The sequence below is a fragment of the Lotus japonicus genome, chromosome 5 (genome assembly GCF_012489685.1).
Source record: "Lotus japonicus ecotype B-129 chromosome 5, LjGifu_v1.2".
Lineage (NCBI taxonomy): Eukaryota > Viridiplantae > Streptophyta > Magnoliopsida > Fabales > Fabaceae > Lotus > Lotus japonicus.
Genome location: NC_080045.1, coordinates 67,151,133 through 67,172,783, shown reverse-complemented (window position 1 = coordinate 67,172,783; position 21,651 = coordinate 67,151,133). Strand labels below are relative to the sequence as shown.

The 21,651-nt window shown below is 34.5% G+C and overlaps 3 protein-coding genes across 4 annotated transcripts; all 3 read left to right on the top strand.

Annotated features, from left to right (window-relative positions):
- The first annotated feature begins 8,102 nt into the window (after positions 1–8,102).
- On the top strand, positions 8,103–9,854 carry LOC130718624 (aquaporin TIP1-3-like). Its single transcript, XM_057569239.1, has 3 exons — positions 8,103–8,291; positions 8,502–8,752; positions 9,295–9,854. The coding sequence occupies exons 1-3, from the start codon at positions 8,159–8,161 to the stop codon at positions 9,667–9,669; spliced, it is 759 nt and encodes a 252-aa protein (XP_057425222.1). The 5' UTR covers positions 8,103–8,158; the 3' UTR covers positions 9,670–9,854.
- A 2,995-nt stretch (positions 9,855–12,849) lies between these two features.
- LOC130721293 (F-box protein At2g39490) lies at positions 12,850–15,489 on the top strand. 2 transcript variants are annotated; one of them, XM_057572057.1, is made up of 4 exons: positions 12,852–13,301; positions 13,525–14,424; positions 14,810–14,968; positions 15,061–15,489. In XM_057572057.1, exons 2-4 carry the CDS (start codon positions 13,627–13,629, stop codon positions 15,280–15,282), a joined length of 1,179 nt encoding a protein of 392 aa, XP_057428040.1. In that variant the 5' UTR covers positions 12,852–13,301; positions 13,525–13,626; the 3' UTR covers positions 15,283–15,489. The 2 variants fall into 2 exon arrangements, with proteins under 2 accessions (XP_057428042.1, XP_057428040.1); XM_057572059.1 differs by having other exon boundaries at positions 12,850–14,424; positions 14,810–14,984; positions 15,061–15,488.
- Positions 15,490–16,914: 1,425 nt separating this feature from the next.
- LOC130720432 (phragmoplastin interacting protein 1) lies at positions 16,915–19,664 on the top strand. The gene is made up of 4 exons (XM_057571077.1): positions 16,915–17,503; positions 17,812–17,983; positions 18,506–18,552; positions 18,654–19,664. Exons 1-4 carry the CDS (start codon positions 17,004–17,006, stop codon positions 19,471–19,473), a joined length of 1,539 nt encoding a protein of 512 aa, XP_057427060.1. The 5' UTR covers positions 16,915–17,003; the 3' UTR covers positions 19,474–19,664.
- The last annotated feature ends 1,987 nt before the right edge of the window (positions 19,665–21,651 follow it).

Here is a 21,651-nt window from a genome sequence, read left to right as displayed (position 1 = left end):
CTCAGAAAGATGGTTTTCTCGATTTTCATTCCTAAAAGGAAGACAAACAGAGCAATAGAGTATTTTAGATTTGCAAGACGAACAACTTCGTCGTCTAGGCTTCTTTGAATTAGCTCGTAACGAAGCTCATCAAGCACACTTTAATTGAATCAAAATGTCCATAGAGCATTTAACTGCATAGCAAGAAGCACATTTGTGGAGGAATGAACGATGGCGAAGAAGTGATGCCGTGGAGGAACAGACGATGGCGAAGAAGAAGAAGAAGAAAAAAGCACCGCTGTGGAGGAACGGACGATGGCGGAGAAGATACATGCTTCATAATCTTATTGTCAAAGCCCGACAATACTTTTTTTTATAGTGATTTTCTTTGAATTCCCTCTCTCCTAGGAATAAATCTTATATTAACATTTATAATCATTTAAACGAGTATGATATTTTTTTGTCTTGACCAAAGTATTCTCAAAGCCGACAACCGTGAGACTAATCTCTTACCCCATGGTCAGCGCACTAAGCGGTAGGAGACTGACCAAGAAGTTTTTTCTATTCGCAAAAGTAACGAGTATGATATTTAAATATATATATATATATATATATATATATATATATATATATATATATATATAAGCAGTTCTATCCTTAAACGAAGTTTTCTAGGACTTTTACTTCATGCGCCTCTTTGCATGGTGTCTTTAAATAAAAACTATCATACTCTAAATTTTTATACATTTGTTTACTTAATAATTTAGCATTTTTATGATTAATTTTTAATTTTTCACGTAAATAATTATACTTTGTATTTGCACTACACAGAGCAACAATGAAAAACTAAAACTGTTAGAGAATCCTTACCTTCAAATGCGTGGCATACTTCAACTAGCAAAATATCCTTGAGTTCCATATTGAACTGACCAGATTTCTGACTAGGTGTATTATGTGTGTACCCTTCAACCACTATATCCTTAACACTGTACGGCTAAGTTTCTCATTTTAGTGGAAGATGCTCACTGAATCCTTTTGAAGAAACCGGAAAACATACCATATCATAAACGGCTGGGTACACTACTCATAAATAACAATAAAATTACGAGAATTAATCCCAACATTGGAGGTAGAGTTTGAACTTTGAAGTTGATCTAATCTCGTTAATCTCATCATTTCTCTGTTACATCTGTGACTACCGTTTTGCTTCCAGTTTAATTAAAGCAATACAATGTGTTACCCTAGCTTACTATTTCATTTGTATTGCAGAGCTTTTACCAAATTTACACATGCTTGTTGTTCTCACAAACAACAGAATTGTAAACCTAGTTGAAATAGATCCTTTAGCATCCCTTCCAAATTAAAGTTGCAGTTCCTTAGTCTGCTAGACAACAATATTACGAAGAAAGCAAATTACAGTCTTTATGTTATTAGCAAGCTGAAGTCCCTCCGTGAAATTAAAATAAGGTAATCTTTTATTTGTCACTACTTTTCTAGGAAGAAGGGAGAAAACTTACTTGGATTAGCTATCTTTTTCTTTTAGAAAACGGATTGGCTATCTTTAATGGTGAAGTATGGTTGTTTTTGGTTGAAAACAAAGCAATTATTAGGCACACTTCTACTGCTATCTTTTATGGTTAAATATGGTTGTTTTTGGTGGAAATATATCTGATCATATATCCAATCATCAGAGAATTATACATTATTATGAACACAAATTTCCTTTGATAAGAAATTTTCTCCTATCTTATCTGCAATTTTGGGCAATAACGTGAAACATTGAAGGAAATCACATTGATTTAAGATAAGACTTCTCACACACATCCTACTTTAAAAAAGAATAACCATAATTTTTTGAACGTAAGAATAATCATAATTGAAATACTAAAATAATTGGGTAATTTCTCCTGTGCTCAATGTGCATATCACCATTTCATATCACATGTTTCTTTAGATTTCCACTATTGGAATTGAAATTTGTTTCTCACATGGGGAATGAACAATTTAGATGAAAATTATTTCATATTAAGAATACTAAAAAAATTATATTTTAATTTAATTTCAATATTTCTTATATAATTCCAATCTCAAATTGATCATTGCTCGGACAATTAAAAAACCTATTTTAAAATAGATTAAATAGAATAAAGATAATTCTAAATTGCTGTAAAAAAAGATAACCCTAAATTAGAGGAAATCAAAATTTGATATATAATAGTTTCTCACTTGGATCTCTAAATCTCTTGGTCTTGGTCCATAACCCTAGCTAGCATCTTGGCCTCCTTTCTCTTGAGGCTCTTGCTTCACCTCTGGCGCAGTCTCTAATTTTCTTTTTTTAATATTTTCATCAATATTCTTGTTGATGAAGACACTTGTCAAAACCGTCTTGGATTGCAAAGCAGTCTTAAACAACTCGATACCCTACCAGCAAAATATAAACAAAACAAATTTATACAATGAAATTATTTATACAATGCAAATGTTAAGCATGAATGTAGGTATGTACCTCAGCGTCGCCCAATTGAACGACCTTTTCTTGCAAGGCAAAAAAGTCAAGGCCCAATTCCTTGAGTAATTTTTGAATGTTTGATGTTGATAAGGGCTTGAAGTCTAAATCGTCCATGACCATGTAAGTTACCGTGCCTTGCACACACCGTGACCCATTCCAGTAGATCTGATGACTACAGTTAGGACAATGTGATCTGTTATATGCTGTAGCACTGGGAAGATGGCGAGCGATTTCAGAGGGAACACTTGGATATAAGTAACGATTCTTGATTAAAGTTGGGTCGCCTGTAGCTATGTTGTTTTTGTTCAGATTTTCAATACCCTGATGGAGTTTGCCTAAGCTACCCACCATGCCATCTTTATTTTTCTTGTTCTCGAGGCTCACTACATATCCAATAGGCACGCGAAGAAAGTCAAACAGAAACTCAATAACACGTCCTGAAGCTTCAGCGAAGACAACCTTGTCACTCTTTGGGTCAATTCGAAGTGTCATGCTCATGGCCATCGTGGTAGCACCTATGCTAGGGTTACTATAGATATTTAAGTTTTTTTTTTATATGCCCTATAGATATCTAAGTGGCTTGACATTTCTAATGAGTGGAGTGACAAATTCAATCCCCCTCACCTATTTGTAGGTGTTTTTTCTTGGAGACCAAGTTTTCAACCCTAATTTTCAATTTTTAAAATTTAAATTTAAATTTCAAAATAAGCCTTTTTATTTTATTTTTAAATCTAATAGTATATAGTTTGAGAGTCATTGAAAGTTCAGGTGTCAATAATCTACAGCTTCCACAATTGTAGGGACAAGTGTCAAGCTATTAAAACTCATGAAATATTATATAGTCAAGCTTCATATTATTCATCTAATAAACCTATATACTATTTGAAACTCAAAATATAAAAGAAAAGAAAAAACAAACGTAACAAACCTGTACTTTAGTGGTCAAAAGTTTTGAATTTTGAATAAAAAATCTTATTTTTTTTAAGAAAAAAATAAAAAACAAAACAAAAAAACAAAAACGTGAAACATCTTTGTGGATTAGTTTAGATTTAGTCAAAGTAGAAGTATTTGAGGTTAACAATGCACCTGGTCTTATATTCATTCATCTTTAACTCATAAAAAAAAGGCAAATTTAAAATACAAAATTTAAAATAATTTAAAAATAAAAATTTCATTATAAAAAAACCATTATCACACATTTCAGATTTCACGTTCCCTATCTCAAAAATTCTCACACAACTCTCTCTACTTCCCCCTCCTTCCTCTCAACCATGAGTCCATGACAGATCTCATATCAGATGTTTGTCTTTCAAAAGCAACAAGTTCCTTCGCTGCAAGGATATTACGTCTATGGACTCTGTCTTCCTTTAACAAACCATCAGACATAGGTACTACTTATATACTTTCATTTATCCAATTGATCGATACGTTCTGTTAATATTTTATAGTTAACCATGTTTTTTTATGTTTCATTGATAGACAATTTCCAACAGATTTTAAATAAATATTTTGGAAAAGGTAAAGCTGCTGTTAAATTGAGAGGTCCAATTGCGTCTCAAGATAAATGCAAATTGTTAAAGGGTTATAAGTCAAATGACATCATGAAATTCGAAGGGTGGAAACAGTTTTTGCACGAAGAATGTTCTCCAGGAGGGTGATATCTACTGCTTCAAATTCAATCATATGGAATCATGGATCATTGATGTGAACGTAGTCTACCGTACGGTTTAGGCTTTTGATTATTTGATACATATGTGTTCTTTTTTTTTTTTACTGCATTCCAATCCAGAACTCTATGTATTTATGACATTTTAAATAAATTTAATGCTACTTATGATTTTACATGATTCTCTAATTAACTTTTTTACCGAAAGAATAAAGTTATATCATTTCTTTTAACAAATTAAGTTATATAATTGAAAGTGAAAGATTTGGAAATATACATTATAAAATAAAATAAATTTTTTTAATCTACTATGCATTAAAAAAAAGTTAAGATATTTCAATTCCATTTTGATACTAGGAATGCCGACATGGTCTAATTTAAGCATTTTATATTGTTATACATTAAATGTGGTCTATTTGGAGTGTGATAAGTTTCAAATGATATAACATGAGTTTTTTTTAGTAGAATACATTCACACATGAGGTTTCTTATTAGAATAGCACTTTAACTCATTCTCATCTAAAATCTACACCTCATCCCACTCACTCGCCCATATAAACCTCATCCAAAAAGATGCTAACTAAATATTCCATTTAACTAAAAATTATTTAATTATATTTTTTAAAATAAAAAACAATCTAGAGCAACAATATCAATATATCCAAAACCATGAAGATAAAAAATAGAGCAGGTTTTCTTTCTCCTAATGCGTGCACCTGGTCACAAATGATGAAAGTTACAATTGAAATTTTCAAACTAAAAAAAAATTACAATTGTTTTTTTTTTTAAATTTACAATTTTGTTATACTTTGTACTAGATTAGCTAAAATTTAGATTATCCCTCTTTAGTTTGCCCCAATGTATCAAATTTTAAATTTCAATTATTCTAAAGGAACTTTTAGAACGTGATATAAGGTAAGTTAAATTTCAAATGGTTAAAACTTAAAATTCCCTATAAATTTAACACCACCACACGCGAGGGTTTTTCAGTCTGGTTTATTAGTATTTCTTTCTCCATTAGCAACCACAAAATCCATCGCCGTTGTCATGGGTTTTCCATATCAGAATCCGATACAAAATGAAGATACTGAGTATGTAAATGCTATCAAAGAGGCTAACGAGATGGGCGCATCAGGAAATCAACTAAGAAGGATATTTGCCACAATATTGATAAATAATATTGTGATCAGACCAGACACCGTATGAGAAAGTACTTGGAAGTGGTTAGCTGAAGGCATTAAATACTCATTAAGCATATCCCTTGACATACCATGTGTCTTGCTAAACATATATCAAAAATTCTTCCAATGCATTTTGTAATATAACTAATACTTATTCTTTTTTCTAACAGTTTTATGCTTATCTTTGCAGATTTGAAAATTGAAGAATCTAACCTGAGGAAATTATGTCTTATAAAAATTGACGATATTTTGAAGTCTAATGGGAAGTCTTTATCAGATTTTACAGGCTTCTCAAATGTTGACTTATCTGGGGTTGTACACTATCGAGGAAACCGACCTTGAATGAGGAAGAAGAAGTGTAAAAGTGATGAAAGTCATTGATCTTGTGTGGTTGGTGACATTATAAAATTTGGTGGGGTGTGAGTGTTGGATGTGACAATTTAGTATTACTTTTCTCTATTTATTATGTTTTTTTTTAATTTATACTTATTTGAGAGAGTTGTTCTCATAACTAATATTTTATATTTAAGGTAGCGTTTGACCCAGCTTTTTTGCAGCTTTTAAGTTACTTTTAAGTTTAAGCTCAAAATAAGAGCTTTAAAAAAAAGACAAAAGCTGTTTGTCAATTTTCATTTTTTAATAGCTTAAAAGCTACTTTTAAATTAAAAGTTGTTTAGTAAAATATTTTTGAAAGTTTTAAATTTATTTTAATCTTATAAATTGAAAAATATATATAATGTGCATTGGTATGTTTCTCTTCTTTCTTTCTTTTTTCCTCTCCTCATTGCTTTCAAACCTACCAATGAATCGATTGAAACAATGAAACAGAAAACAGCCCCACTCACAATGAAACTTTTAATTGTTCGTGGTACGTGACAAATCCCAAAAAACTTTTGATCTAAGAAATTGTCAAATCAAAAACTAATATGAAACACGTACCATCAAATTTTTTCCTAAAACTAGGAGAACACCTACCACCAACAATGGAAAAATCAAAAACCAAGAAAAACAGCCCCACTCGCAAGAAAATCAAGGATGAACACAACCACGTACACATCAGAAAATAAAGAAAGCAAAGAGGAGAGGAAAAAAAGAAAGAAGAGAAACATATCAGAGAAGAGAACGATGGAGTCATGCGCAACTAAAGGAGAAAGGTGTTGCAACTTAGGTAGAGCTGGGTATGCGGTTAGACCGCCCCGCGTAGGCCCGCCCCGCATAAGTCCGCCCCGCGTAGGACCGCCCCGCGTAGGCCCGCATTTAAACGGGCCTCTATTACGCTAGTATATAGAGATAGGATCAATTGACACCTAATCTTGACTATTTATTCTGTTTTGATCTAAAAATTATGATTTTATTTTATTTGATTTTTTTATATAAAAATTATGATTTGATTCCTGAAATTCATCAATTAACACAACATTTATGAATATTCTTCCCTCTCATTAAAATTGAGATACATCTTTATAAAGAATCTTTAGACAACCATAAATATTTTACCAAAGAAAGATTCCTCTTCCATTCCATAACACCACTGTCAGCATGCATAGTCCTTGCCAAAACGTTGATGGCATTTTCAAAAAAAAAAACGTTGATGACATTTTCAAGCAGCATTTAAGAGACAAATAAAAACTAAAGTTTGAATTTCCAAATCAAGAAAACCCTTCATATGATGTTTGGTTTGGTTGGTTGAGTTTTGGGCTTGTAGTGGGAGGGCGAGAGACAGGGTCGGCCCAACATTAAACGAGGTCTAAAGTAAATCTTAAAGTGAGACATTTTTTTGGGGTCTTTTTGACTTGGTAAAAAATAATTGACTCAGTATTAATGTTTGATTTTTTAGGATCTTTTTGACTTGGTAAAAAAAAAATTTTTAGGTCTAAAGCGTTTGCTTGGGTGGCTTTGACCTTGAGCCTGGCCTGCTGAGAGAGAACGGGGGAGATCCTCCCCTTACACAGGTCGAACATAACTTATGATCATCACTCTTAACTGAAATAGAAAAAAAAACAGGATTAAGAAGCAGACACAAGCTTCTGTTTCTGTAGATTCTGATTATTCCTGGCCTTAATCAATACTAAAATAAATGGCAATCTATAGAATCGCAATTGGGTCTCCTAGAGAAGCTAGCCACCCTGCTGCAATTAGAGCAGCATTTGCAGAATTCTTCTCTATGGTCATTTTTGTTTTTGCTGGCCAAGGCTCTAGCATGGCTTACAGTGAGCACTCTACACAATCATTTTTACTATAGAAAGTGTTTTAGAAATTTAGGACTAGTTACATTACTGTTTTGTAAATCATATCAGTTTTTTTATGTTACAATATAAATTATCTAATAATTTTCTCTAATATTGTGACATTCATTTGCGACATTGATTCTTCATTTTAAATATGATTATGTATTTTTGTGTGTTACTTTAGACTATAATGAACTGAAAAACAATACGAATATGCCATTGGAAGACTACACTTATGTCATTTGTAGTTTGAAATCTAGAATTTTGGTTAGTGCAATTTACTAATAATAGAACTTATTCTTAGTTGATGCTTCTGTCCTAATCCTAATGTTACTCAAGTCTCAAGTTTGAGACAAATGTGGCAAAACTTACTATTTATAGCTACCAGGTCACAAACTCAGGCTGCATGCTTGCATAGTCTTACTGGGATACATTTGGACCGTTTCTTTAGCCGTTAATTCTGTTATTTAAAGAGCAAACAAAGCTTTCACAGTTTATGTTCATCACTCTTAACTGAAACAGAATAGAAAGAAGTTTAAAAAGCACACAGGCTTCTGTCTCTGTAGATTCTGATTATTCCTTAATTAATATTAAAATGGCAATTTATAGAATTGCAATTGGATCTCCTAGAGAGGCTAGCCACCCTGCTGCAATTAGAGCAGCATTTGCAGAATTCTTTTCTATGGCCATTTTTGTTTTTGCTGGCCAAGGCTCTGGCATGGCTTACAGTGAGCACCCTACATGATCATGTGTACTATGTTTTAGAATCGACTCGCTTGATTACTGTTTTTAAATTCAGATAACTGATAAAAAAGATCAAACAAGTCCTATTTTTGTTGCACTGCAAGATAAATTTGTAGCTAGAGAAATTTGGAATTTTGTTTTAGGATGCAAATGCAATCATGGTGACTAATTGTTGGCTATTTGTGTTGTGGCAGACAAACTTACCAACAATGGACCTGCGACCCCTGCTGGTCTCATAGTTGCATCATTATCTCATGCATTCGCGCTTTTTGTGGCGGTTTCTGTTGGGGCAAACATGTCTGGTGGTCATGTGAATCCTGCAGTCACATTTGGTGCTTTCGTAGGAGGAAACATAACCTTGTTGAGAAGCATTTTATATTGGATTGCACAATTGCTTGGTTCTGTAGTTGCTTGCATTCTTCTCAATTTCTCCACAGGTGGAATGGTAACTAATCATCCATTCTTCAACTTTAAACATTCATTATTGAATGCAATCATCTGAACTCATCTGAATTAGGATCCTCTCATATGGACACTTCACATGATATTTTCATGTTAAAATCGTGTCTAGTACTCTCTTCTTATCCATCAAATAAGTGAATTTTTTTGAATATTTATAAAAAGTTAAAAACAGATATAGACATAAAGTTTCACATGACATTATTTTGTGACATGAGAGAATTTTAATCCAAATTGATCCCGTAATTGATGGCTTGTTTGAAAAAGGTTATTTGAGCTTATCTTATAGTATAATGGCTTATGCAAGTATTTGGGACTTGGGAGAACTTGTGTAAATAGTTTATGGTCTACATATAAGCTATTTTGAATTTATTTTTGTAAGTTGTTCAAATTTGCTTATAAATAAGAGTTTATGTTAATCTATAACTTGTTTTAAGCTTATTTCAATAAATTTATCAAAATACCATAAGTGTTCAATAAAACTGTTTACCCGAGCGCACCTGAACCTATTTTGTTTGCATTATGCAGGAAATATCAGCTTTCTCTCTATCCTCTGGTGTATCTGTTTGGAATGCATTGCTTTTTGAGATTGTGATGACTTTTGGGTTGGTATATACAGTTTATGCCACAGCAGTGGACCCAAAGAAGGGGAATGTGGGTGTTGTGGCCCCAATAGCAATTGGTTTTGTTGTGGGTGCCAACATCTTGGTTGGTGGTGCTTTTGATGGTGCATCAATGAACCCAGCTGTATCCTTTGGGCCTGCTGTGGTTAGCTGGACTTGGACTCATCACTGGGTCTATTGGGCCGGCCCATTCATTGGTTCAGCCACTGCTGCCATTCTCTATGATAATATCTTTATTGGTGATGATGGTCATGAACCTCTTTCAAATAGTGACTTTTAAAGTCTTCTTTTTTTGAAAAAGAAATATTTATTGCATAACAACAGAACCATGAGACCATCCCCTCATCCTCATGGATAGGCATACATGATTGGTCCCAAGACCCCATTGCATAATGGGAACAAAACAGAAAAACAAAAAAAGGTAAAAATGAATGAATCCTTTGAAGTCTTATTTAAAGTCTATTTTTTTCTTACTTTTATGGATTTAGTCTAGACCTCTTCTAATTGATGAGTGAATAAATGAATGAATCCTTTAACCTGCAACATCATTTACTGATCAATTACTTATTTCTTTTAATTTTGTTTTTTAATCCCTTTATCAATAGATGACAGAGAAAATCACCAAGAAAATAACAAAAAGAATATTACCTCAGGCAAAATTTTATGGTCAAAACAACCATTTAGTTTCTTCACATAATTTCTAATTAAATTAGAAGAAAAGGATGAGAAGAGAGAGATAATTCGCATTGTATAGTTTGAAATATCCATATAATTTTGGACATGTCTCATGATTTCATTAATTGAATCATCTTACACACAATAACAAATAAACAAAAAGAAATGATGTGATCTGTCATGATCATGCTTATGCATGAACCTTGGCAGTGGCGGATCCAGAATTTTTATGAAGCCTGGGCAAGTTTAGGCTTAAGCGTAACTGTCCTCACCTGACGTATGACCCAAGGTTTTAAATTGCGGTTGCGGGCACTGCGGCGTAAATATTGGGAGAGCCATAAACATAAAGAAAATGGTTTAGAGTATGGTTTGCCACAAATTCCCTTCTATCATTATATCTATAATATTCACATCCCACACATCCTTCTGATAAAAATTTCCACCTCTCCCAACCTAAAATTCTAATTGATTGATTGAACCTGGTAATAGCTGATCAAGATTATTTTTCTACTTTACTAGTTGTTCACTAGATCATAAACATAGTTGATTCCACGTATTTTAATCTTTCTTTTTATATATGTCTTTTAATCCCATCACACCATTTATTATATTTCTCATTTCTCTTAATTTTTTATTCTTATCTTTCTTATATAATTGTGAGTAAAACGAGTGTTTAACGTCATTTTCCTTGTAAATAAGCAACCTCAAGATAAACATATAGCTCTAAACTTAGCATAAAAGATTTCTGATCTACCAAAAAAACCCACCCATATGTAAAAGGAAAAATAAAAAAAGTATAATTTTCCATAAATATGGATGATTTTCTTATTTTTGGTGGAAGGAGTGGTTTTGTTCATTCATTAAGAGAAGCAAACAAACAAACAAAACAATAAGCATGTGCCAAGCCCAACACACACGTCCACACAGTAGGGCCAAAGATCCAACAATAAGTCAGGTCCGTGGACACACAGCAGGGCCTTTATTTTGTTTTCTTTAAAAAATTGCAAAACCCTAAATGTCAATCTTATTCTTTCTCTTTCTCCATCTGTTTCCAGCCGTTTCCTTCTTCTTCCAGGCACAACTGTTTCATCTCTTCTGCAGATTTCTAACAATTTCTAAATAATCCCCCACACCACATTTAATCTCCCCATGACCCTTCTTGCTGGCGCCTTCTCTCCTCTAATTTCACCTTAACCTTTCAATTTTGCCCATTTTCTCTTCTTTTTTTCCCAAAAACTGACCTGTTCCAAAGAAAAAATTGTTTTTTTTTTCGGAGCTTGGGCAAAGGCCCTAGCTAGCCGGGCGGTAAATCCGCCCCTGGTAGCAGGCACTAGCAGCATCCAATGCTTCAACTTGGAACATACTGTTAGAAGTCCCACATTGGCTAGAGATAGAGCCAAGATAAGCTTTATAAAGGTAGTGCAAACCTCAACTCTTGAGCTAGCTTTTGTGGTTGAGTATAGGCCTCCTAATTTCTAATATGGTATCAGAGCCTATCCTAGATCCTTTGTTGTGGAGACCACCCATATTTGGGCCACCCGTTGTTGATCCCACGTTCCAGTCTGTTCAATCCTGGACGTGAGGGGGTGTGTTAGAAGTCCCACATTGGCTAGAGATAGAGCCAAGATAAGCTTTATAAAGGTAGTGCAAACCTCAACTCTTGAGCTAGCTTTTGTGGTTGAGTATAGGCCTCCTAATTTCTAATATACGTCCAAGAAATTGTAACAGATTGGTGAACCATTCAACAGTAGCAAACACCTACTATACTCATTTTTGTAATGGTTTTTTACAATTTTTTACATTTTGGTTTAAGGTTAAACTCCAATGCATTGAATGTGGTTTTCAACTAAAACCAAACATGATGAAGCCATTGGCTACAACTACAATAATTGAATCATCAAACCTTCAATATGAATTGCATTCAATAAGAAATGAGTTCCTATAGGAGCACGAAACTTCAAGTCCATTATCTCCTTCAGCAAGCTTGAAAACATGTCTGCTTTATCAGTAAAATTGTTTTTATTAATAATTTTGGACTATAAGGAAAGCCTTTCTTTACGCTGGGGGAAGCATAAGAAATATATTTGACAGGTCCATGATATGTATCCAATTCCAAGAGCTTGCTTTGAAAACTGCCTCACTTTAGGTAAAAATTAGAGTACTTCGTGTATACTTTCTTGGCAAATTATTAAATACACTATATATGATGAAATTATCAAGTCTACATGCTACTTATATTATTTAAAAGCAAGCTAAGTGCACCAGAATTAGTCTCATTTGACCATGTGTGTTATCATTTAATTTACAATTGAAGTTGTTTCAATAGCACTTTATTTAGGTACAAGTTTCACAATCTCCAATATTTACAATTGGACACGTCATGTGAGATGACTTTTTATCGTCCGCTTTTACTCTAGTCCTTAAATGATATGAGACCAGTTAAAGTAATTCCTCAAAGATGGTAATAGGTAAAATAGTCCATAAAGCATAAAAATGATCAATTTAGCTATTGAAAGATTAAAGTTATCTGCAGTGTGGTTCTTAAAGTATGAAAAAAAATATTCCACTTTAGTCCTTAGAAGAACTAAATTGATGTATCATGTATAGTAACATCTTGTCTGAACAAATTCAGTCTCATAACATTACATTGATATTTGATATAGCAAATGATGTCAAATACATGAGTTGGACCACATAACACAATCTAACAAGAAGAGTAAAATTTTAGACCAACAGATATAGACTGGAAGGTAGAGTCCGTGTATAAATATCTACAAGGTCCATAAACAGAGAATGACCCTCCATTCTTCAACACCACAAAAGCTACCTAACCTTCCATTCCTCATTGTGGGGTGAGAAGCTCCATAATTACTTCTAATAAAGAAGCTCTATGTTTAGATTTTCTATTTTCTTTTCATAATTAATTCTGACACTTAGAAACTGCTCATAGAAGCTTCTTATCAGAATTGTCTTTGTCTTAGAATCAGCTGTATTTGCTTTAAATCTCTACTGAAGCACCCCACCAAATTAGCTTGATATTGGTCCTTTTCCCTTTTTAACTGATTCATCAACTATACCCTTGCCTTTATTATGTGGGAACCATGACTTCCATTACATGATTTCACATTCATTTCAATTGAATGTAATTGATAGGCTAACAAATGCCATTTATTGAATTGTCACGGTTGCATCCTTTTTGTAATTCATAAGAATGGCAGCTTGTGTCTAAAATCCATGGTGAGATATTTCTCTTTTGCTTCCTCTTGTCTGATTTGAGTGATTTCCTATATTCTTTATTCTGGCCTTGGACAACATTTTGTGAAGGTTCCATAACATTCTGTCATAAGCGCACGAGTCAGATCGTGGCTCTTAGAATTTGCATCAGAGTCTAGCGGAAATTTGCTCTATGACAGTGACTTGCCACTACACAGTAATCTCATACTCTCTTGTTTTCCTACAGAATTTACAAACATATGTTTGGTTTAGCAGTGGAAAACACCATAATCACTTATAAGCAGAAGTTTGTGTCGTGTCACCACCAATCCAAACTCGATATTATTCCATGGAAGACAGTGTAGAGGATTTGTTTAGAAATTTGCCAGATGAAATTCTAAGCTCCATAGTTTCTTTTCTGCCAAAAGAATCAGCACTAGAAACCAGTCTCATATCTATTAGGTGGAGAGACCTTTGGAACAAAGTTCTTGTGAGACATGGAACTAGAGATGATGTCACTGGTGTTGTTGCTGGATTTCTATCCTCTTTTGAGGAGCTTGAACCATTAAAGCATCCCCACAAGCTTCAATTTCACTTTGCTGAAGACAGTTCAGTACTCTTTGCAAATATTGCAACTAACAGTAAGCTTCTTCTTGATTTCTCTGCTGTGAAGAAAGAATTTGAAAGGAGCTATGAACTTCACTTCAAGTTCAGCACTCAACAACAAATCACCAACAAGCCCAGTTTCATGGTAAAAATACTCTATTTGAAATCAGTTAGCAATTTGGCAAGTGAGGCAGTTTCCTCCATTGTTTCGAATTTGGAGCATCTTGAGAACTTGGTAATCATGGATTGCAGTGGATTGCAATCTCTGTTCATTGAGTCTGAATCAAAGCTTCACAAGTTAACCATCTTAGATTGCCTGAAGTTGAAGTCTCTCCATCTCAGAACTTCTAAGCTTAAATCTTTCAAATATCATGGACCTTTTCCTAGAATTTGGCCTGAATCTCATTTCAACTTGAGTGATGCCACCCTTGATTTCAGACTAGGCCCATGTAGCAGTGACTTCAAGGCTCAAGATTTTAATGAAACACTATTAACAATAAAGAACTCTCAAGTTCTAACTATATGCAAATGGACTTTTGAGGTATGCTCTTTCTGTGATTTGATTAATTTCCCGTCTATTGTTGCTGGTTTTGCCTATTTATAACTCTTTGGCAGGTGAGAAGTGGTACTATGAACTCGTTTGGATGAAGACTAAAAGTCACATAATAGATAATAGAGCTTATCTAGAGTTTTTTTAGTAGATAAGCTCCAATAAATATTCTCCGAACCCACAGTGCAAACTTAATGCATATTTGGAAATCCTTCTACAATTAACTCTAAAGTCAAAATAAATTATGGGAAGAAGCTTTGTAAGTAGTTTTTAGGTATCAGAATTGATTCTAAGGAAAGAGGAATTGATTCAAGAGAAATTGATTCAAATATGTCTCATTTATTTCGTAAACACAATTTAACTCTTTTTCTTGTAGGCACTGATATGGCCATCAATTTCTCCTTCAAGTGGGAACTTCATATTCTATAAACTGAGAGAGCTATGGTGGATTGACAACCATGTGTATGAAAATAGCATTGATGCCTTAGTCTCCTTCTTGAAATTATGCCCTGCCTTGGAGCAACTTTTTGTGACAGTAGGTTTTTTACATGGTAGTAATTCATGCTCTTGTTTTGCTATGCATATTTTAAACTTTACTGACATTTTTTTGTCACTGATTGGTTGCAGATTGATCCTAAAAGTTTTTCTACTCCACGGTCCAATTCAGGCTTAATGCAAGCAGCTAAATATACAGAACTGGAGCATCTAAAACTGATAAAGTTTGTGGGGTTTACAAATCAAGTAGATGAAATCTCAGTGGCGAAAATTTTGATTAAGGTAGTCAAGGGAAAGCCTCCAAAGATAGAGACATCAAATGGGAGTTATTTGGATGCAGTGTATATGCAGTGATTTTATTATATGTATAGAAAGGAAAATGATATGAACAAGTCATTTCCTAAGCCTGCTAGCTTGGTGTTACAGATAATTTTTTCACTTTTCTTGTTTTGTTTCTTTGGATGATTCCTTGTAGTTTACGGCAAGGAGAATTGATGATAAATGGAAGATTGCTCACTTAGTGAAATACCTATGTGATTTCTCCTATTTTAAAATAAAAATTTATTACTTTTGTATATGGGTGCAGATTAATTACTTTAGATTACGTTAAAGAAGATGATAGAATGCCCATAAAAAAAAAGATGATAGAATGAAGGGTAGAAGAGAGAATAAGTTAGAGGTGGGAAGGAGGAGGTGGAAGTGGCTTAGAGGAAGGTGGAAGGACAGTGTTATAGGCCGATCTCTTGGGTCCCACCAACGCGACCCAGTGTGCACCCCATCCCAAACCATTTGTTTCAACTAGGTCGGGCCATATTGAAGAAACTCCATCCATTAAACTATGAGATAAATGATGATTCTAACCCTCATAAGAAAGCTCTTCATGATAACTCAATACTCACAGCCGGATAGGAAAATATTCAACACCAACAAACTCACTTCTAAAATAAAGGTCATTGGCAAAAAAACAATGCATTCACACTTTCTATATTCAGTTACTGCTCGATCTGATAAACAGACTTGAGTATCAGAATTTCTTTTGCAGGTGACTCTTTGCCCGACTCCAATCAACTAAAAAGCTCAAAGACTAACCTGTTAACATGACCGCAACAAAGGTGAACAAAACAGAATCATTGAACGCTTAACACTCAATCTTCATAAAATGAATGCTATTTGGATGTTTTATATTTTTATAATTGAAAAAATTAAAGAAAATGCTAGCCAAAAAAAAGAGATAGTATGTCATTATTTGAAGTCCATTGCAGCTAGGGGTGGAAATAAGCCAAGCGGTCCAACAGGGGCTTGTGGCTTGGCTCGTCAGAGGCTTGCCTTGGCTTGGCTCGTTTATTAAAAAAGCTAGGCTTAGACTTTTTAAAAGGCTTAATTAACTAAAAATGTCAAGTCCAAACTATCATAAAAACCTATTTGGCTTGATAGGGGGCTTGTTTATCTATCATTTTTATTATAATTACAAATAAATATTATATAATAATATACTATATTTTTTTCTTAAAAACAATATTGTATAAAACATAAAACCCTAAGGCCCTAACCTAGGTTAGAAGCCTTTCAGAATTTTAGCACAGCACAGGAGGCACAGCAACAATAGGCAAGCACGCAGGCCGGCGGCCGCAACCACCCACCACCCACCACTGTGGCGCCCAAAGTCCGCCTGTTCTCCACAAGTATGAGTCATAACCACCACCATTTTAGATAAATAGACTTTTAAGTAGGCTTGTAGGTCAAGCCAGGCTTTATAATAGGCCAAGCCAGACCTTAAAATTTGGCTTGTTGACAGGCCACAAGCCAGGCTTAGGCCACGCAAAACTTGGCTTGGCTTGGCTTATTTCCACCCCTAATATTTGCACTATTGCAGCCTTATTTTTTGGAAAAATATTATTATAGTTTTTTTTCAAAAGCCCAATCACAATAATGTTTGGGCTTAATTTAAAAGCTTCATACGACGTCGTTTGCTGCGTGTTCCCCTAGTTGCATCTTCTTTCTTCCCCAAACCTGGAACTCATTCTTCAAACTCCATTGTTTCGCGGCGTGAAACTGCAAACGTTGATTAGCAAATCATGGTTCTATCGAACAAGAAGCTGAAGCAGAAGCTTAGAGCTGAATCAGCTCAAAACCTAATCAACTCCAACGCTGTTGTTGTTGCTGCTCCTGATACCTCTTTCAAACAGCTTTTGGATACTGCTAGCCACACACCCAGATTGTCCAAGAGAGATGTTCTCAGAAAGCTTCGATCGTTGCAACCCCCTTCAAAAGCTGCTGCTCCCAAAGATAAAGGAACGAACAAGGAAAATGGGGTTGAGGATTCAGGCAATCAGAAGAAGAAGAACAACAACAAGAAGAGAAAAGGGGAGGTGAAGGATGATGATGATGTGACTAATGGGGTGATCAGCGATGCCAGTGAATCAAAGAAGCAGAAGCAGAATAAGGCGAAATCTAAGAAGCAGAATAAGGCGAAATCGAAGGAGCAGAAGCAGAATAAGGTGACAGAAAACGGTTCAAATAATGAACCGGAAATGTCAGAGGCTACAGAGTTAACCAAGACCAATCCCTCTATCAGGTGATATAACATTATAGCCACTGTTACCAATCTCTCTATGTTATTGTTTGTCTATAAGAAGAGTTCAAATTGGTTTTTGAGTGCTAAGCCTGTTTGTAATGGTAACAACAGATATCTGTATATAGCTTGATAGTTGGATTGGTATTTACTATTTAGTTGTAGTATTGCAGTTCATGAAAGAGTGTTCATTTTGTGTGATTGTGAGCTGAAATGGTTTTGCTTTTTTGTTATTTATTTATTTATTAAATATACAATGTGAAATTTTTTACCCCTTTTAAATTGGTTTATATGTTCCTTGATATATTCAGTGAAGACAATGGTGGTGTTCCTACAAAAGTTTATGTTGGAGGAATTCCATATTATTCAACTGAGGATGATATTCGAAGTTATTTTGAAAGCTGTGGCACTATCACTGAAGTTGATTGCTTGAGTTTTCCTGATACTGGGAAGTTTAGAGGGATTGCCCTTATTAGTTTTAAGGTGAGCACTAAAACAGTATTCATTTTAAGTTTATTTATTCTTTTTCTTTATTTTCCATCCACACTACCTCCCTTATTCTTAACTGTTTGGTATTATGCAATTTTAAGTTAAATCTATAAACTCTTTTTGGGCTTGATTACATGGTAGGATTGATTACAATAGAAGCCTTGCCTTATTAAAATGCTCAGGGAATCCTTTAGTAAACTATCATTTTGCATGCAAATATATTTGAATCGATTCCACGTGCTAGAAGCTACCCTCAATAGCTCATGGTTTAACATGGTTTTTTCATTCAAAGTGAGCCTTCAATGCGCATCTAAACCTACTAAATATCAGTTGAGCCCTTAAGATTTATCGCAGGTCATATTAGCAACACATGATAAGTCTTCTTCCATAAGTAGATATGTTGTTTGAAAAGTTGATCATAACTTAGAGCCAATAGACAATTTCAAAAGTTGGTTCTTGGTTATAGGTATATCATTTTTGTAAGCTGCTAACGTTTCTGTGGCATTCCTCCTGCAGACTGAAGCGGCGGCCAAACGAGCATTGGCTTTGGATGGAGCTGACATGTTAGTAACACGAGCAATTTTCTTTTACAGAAGATGATTCACTCTTATTGCTCATTTCTGAATTCTGATGTCATGCTTATGAAACATTTAATGTGTAACAGGGGAGGACTCTTTCTTAAAATCCAACCATATAAAATCCAATCACAGAAGTCAACTCGATTCGCTCCAGAAACAGTAGAGGGATACAACAGAATATATGTTGGTAATTTGTCAGGGGATATAAAAGAGGGAGAATTGAGGAAATTCTTCTCCAATTGCAATATAACATCACTGCGATTCGGTATGGACAAGGAAACGGGGGAATTCAAAGGGTACGCCCATGTCGATTTTGGCGATAGTCAGTCACTGAAGACAGCGCTTACTTTGGACCAATGCGTTTTGCTTGGAAGACCTGTCAGGGTAAGTCATGCAGTTCCTTTGAAGAATTTGAAGAAAAAAACAGATGAGGAGCCGGGATCCACTGGAAATACCAAGATGAAGAATAGGAGATGTTACAATTGCCATGAAAAGGGACATTTTGATTCTCAATGCCCGAAGAAAATACCTGCAGTTCCTTTGACGGATTTGCAGGAAAAACCAGATGAGGAGCGTGCAGTTCCTTTGACGAATTTGGAGGAAAAACCAGACGAGGAGCCAAGATCCACTGGAAATACCAAGATGAAGAATAGGAGATGTTACAATTGCCATGAAAAGGGACATTTTGATTCTGAATGCCCGAAGAAAATACCTGCAGTTCCTTTCACGGATTTGCAGGAAAAACCAGATGAGGAGCGTGCAGTTCCTTTGACGAATTTGGAGGAAAAATCAGAGGAGCCAAGTTCCAGTTTAAGTAACAAGAAGAAGAATAGGAGATGTTACAATTGCCGTGAAAAAGGACATCTTGATTCTGAATGCCCGAAGAAACAATCTTCCATCGTGTAGACAGTTTGATTGTAGAACTCAATGTCATTGGTTTTGTTTCTTCAAGTAGGTGTTGTTTCTTCAATCGACAATTATTTATATCTTGAAATTTTGCTTAACGAAATTCATCAATAGCTGCAAGAGATTGTGAAATTTTATGGTTATCTGTGCCTGTGTTTACTATCTGATTGATAATTTGTTTTTTTGTTCAATCACTTTGTGCAGTATTTCTTATTCTTATGTTAGCACCATTGTTCTTTAAAAATAATTGGGAAATGCTTATCATTACAACAAGTTTAACGATGAATAAGACCAAATGGGACAATATCTTTTAGTTGACAGTTTCCTACTTCTCGTATCCTTATCATTTCCCCCCCTCCACTAGTTCATGCACATTCTGTTTTGTTGCCAAGGTTTCGATACAGATTGCAGCCTAGTACAAGGTTGAAAACAAGACTTGTGAAGGAAACCAGAAGATGTCACTCACTCATTTGAGCAGAAGGGAAGAGATCAGTGCTCATTCTTTGGTGTTGAGTTAGGCTATATTTGTGCCAAGTGAATCTCATAGCAAGCGGCACAATGATCCTCCAACCATATAGATGATCCTAAGGGTGTCCAAGAAAAGTTCTAGCAAACCGTTATAATACCAATTATCGTATATGGTACCAAGCGAATGTTGAGATTTAATAGAACAATGTAAGAAAAAGTTAGAGCAACATAAATAAATGATAATGTTAAGATGAAATGATGAATGAATGACATGCTCCAATTTTCCTTTGCTGATTTGTTTTTTTATGAATTTTGATTCATTCACACCTTACTTTTTCTTTTATTTAATTTCCACATAATTTCTTTTTTTTTTCTTCTTTTTCTAACACATCACATATCATATCTCTCATTTTATTTTCTCCTATTTTTATCTCGTTCTCAAGTATGTGGAATTTGAGTGTTGATGAAGAGTTTAGGGTTTTCTATTGTTATCTGGATATTGACTTGGTAGATTGAGTTTCAGCCTAGCATCTAGTATAAAACAAAGAGATATGGGAGGACATGAAATTAAAAACCATGGTTGAAGGATATATATCCTTTGATCATTTTCATGTAATACTTGTGAGTTTGAAGTTTTACATTGTGTTTTGATTTTTCTGTGAAAGAATAGCAAGCTTTATTTATTTTGCGCACATTGATCTTTAACGTTTTAGAGTATATTTGGATTTCTATTCACAAGACTTAAAAACACTATTAATAAAACGAAGATGATTATTGAATCCCGAACGCTACTGACATACGTTTGATATATGGGTTTGTGACGGTTTTTTTTTACCGCCAAAAATGGTGGAGTTATGAAGAAAAAGATAAAAGATAAAAACATATTTCTAGTTGTATGAGATCTCCAACTAGACTGCTAGAATTTTTTTTTTTTTTAATTTCACAATTTATGGCGGTCATAGACAATCATCCACCCCTATATTAACATTGTTGAGGGTCTAAATCGCGTGACCCTGAAAGAAAATCTGTCTCGCTATGGATTAAGAAAAAGTACTTATGTAAGGGAAATTCAAGCACATACTTAATATAACTCCATTTCATTGGAACTTCTAGCTTAGGTTCCGCACATTCAGCTATGCTGCTGGAAGACTTGTCCAATTTTTTCCTTGATTGCAGTGTGATGGTTTCACGGGACTACTTTTGACTTTATATGAAGAAAATGAGATTAATTTGTCCTCAGGCCACTTTGGTCCGTGAGCAGGGTACTACGATTGACAAACTTCATTATCATTTGACCCTAATGAATTTGCATGTAGCAACACCTGCCTCGTGAATGAATACTCATTTGTGTGATATTATTATATTACAAGCTAAACAACACTTACCTGGTCCCATTTGCTGCCGTTTTTCTATCATCCTTAACTGTAAGCTTTGAAATGTTGCCATGTACTATATATGCATGTCATGCCACTTGTTGGCACATATCACCTGATTAGCTAAATGTTTGAGAAATTTCACATTGCGAGAAATATGTGGTCAAATAAGTCTTTACAAATGGTAGTAGAACAATCATGCTACCTTTTGGCTAAGTCTAACCTGAATTTTAAGGTCAAACAAGTTCCCTCTCTCTTTAGTCTCCCCTTTACTTTTAAATGCCAATAATCTACCTCAGTTCTGGACTTGAACAAACAACAATTCCACACCCATCTT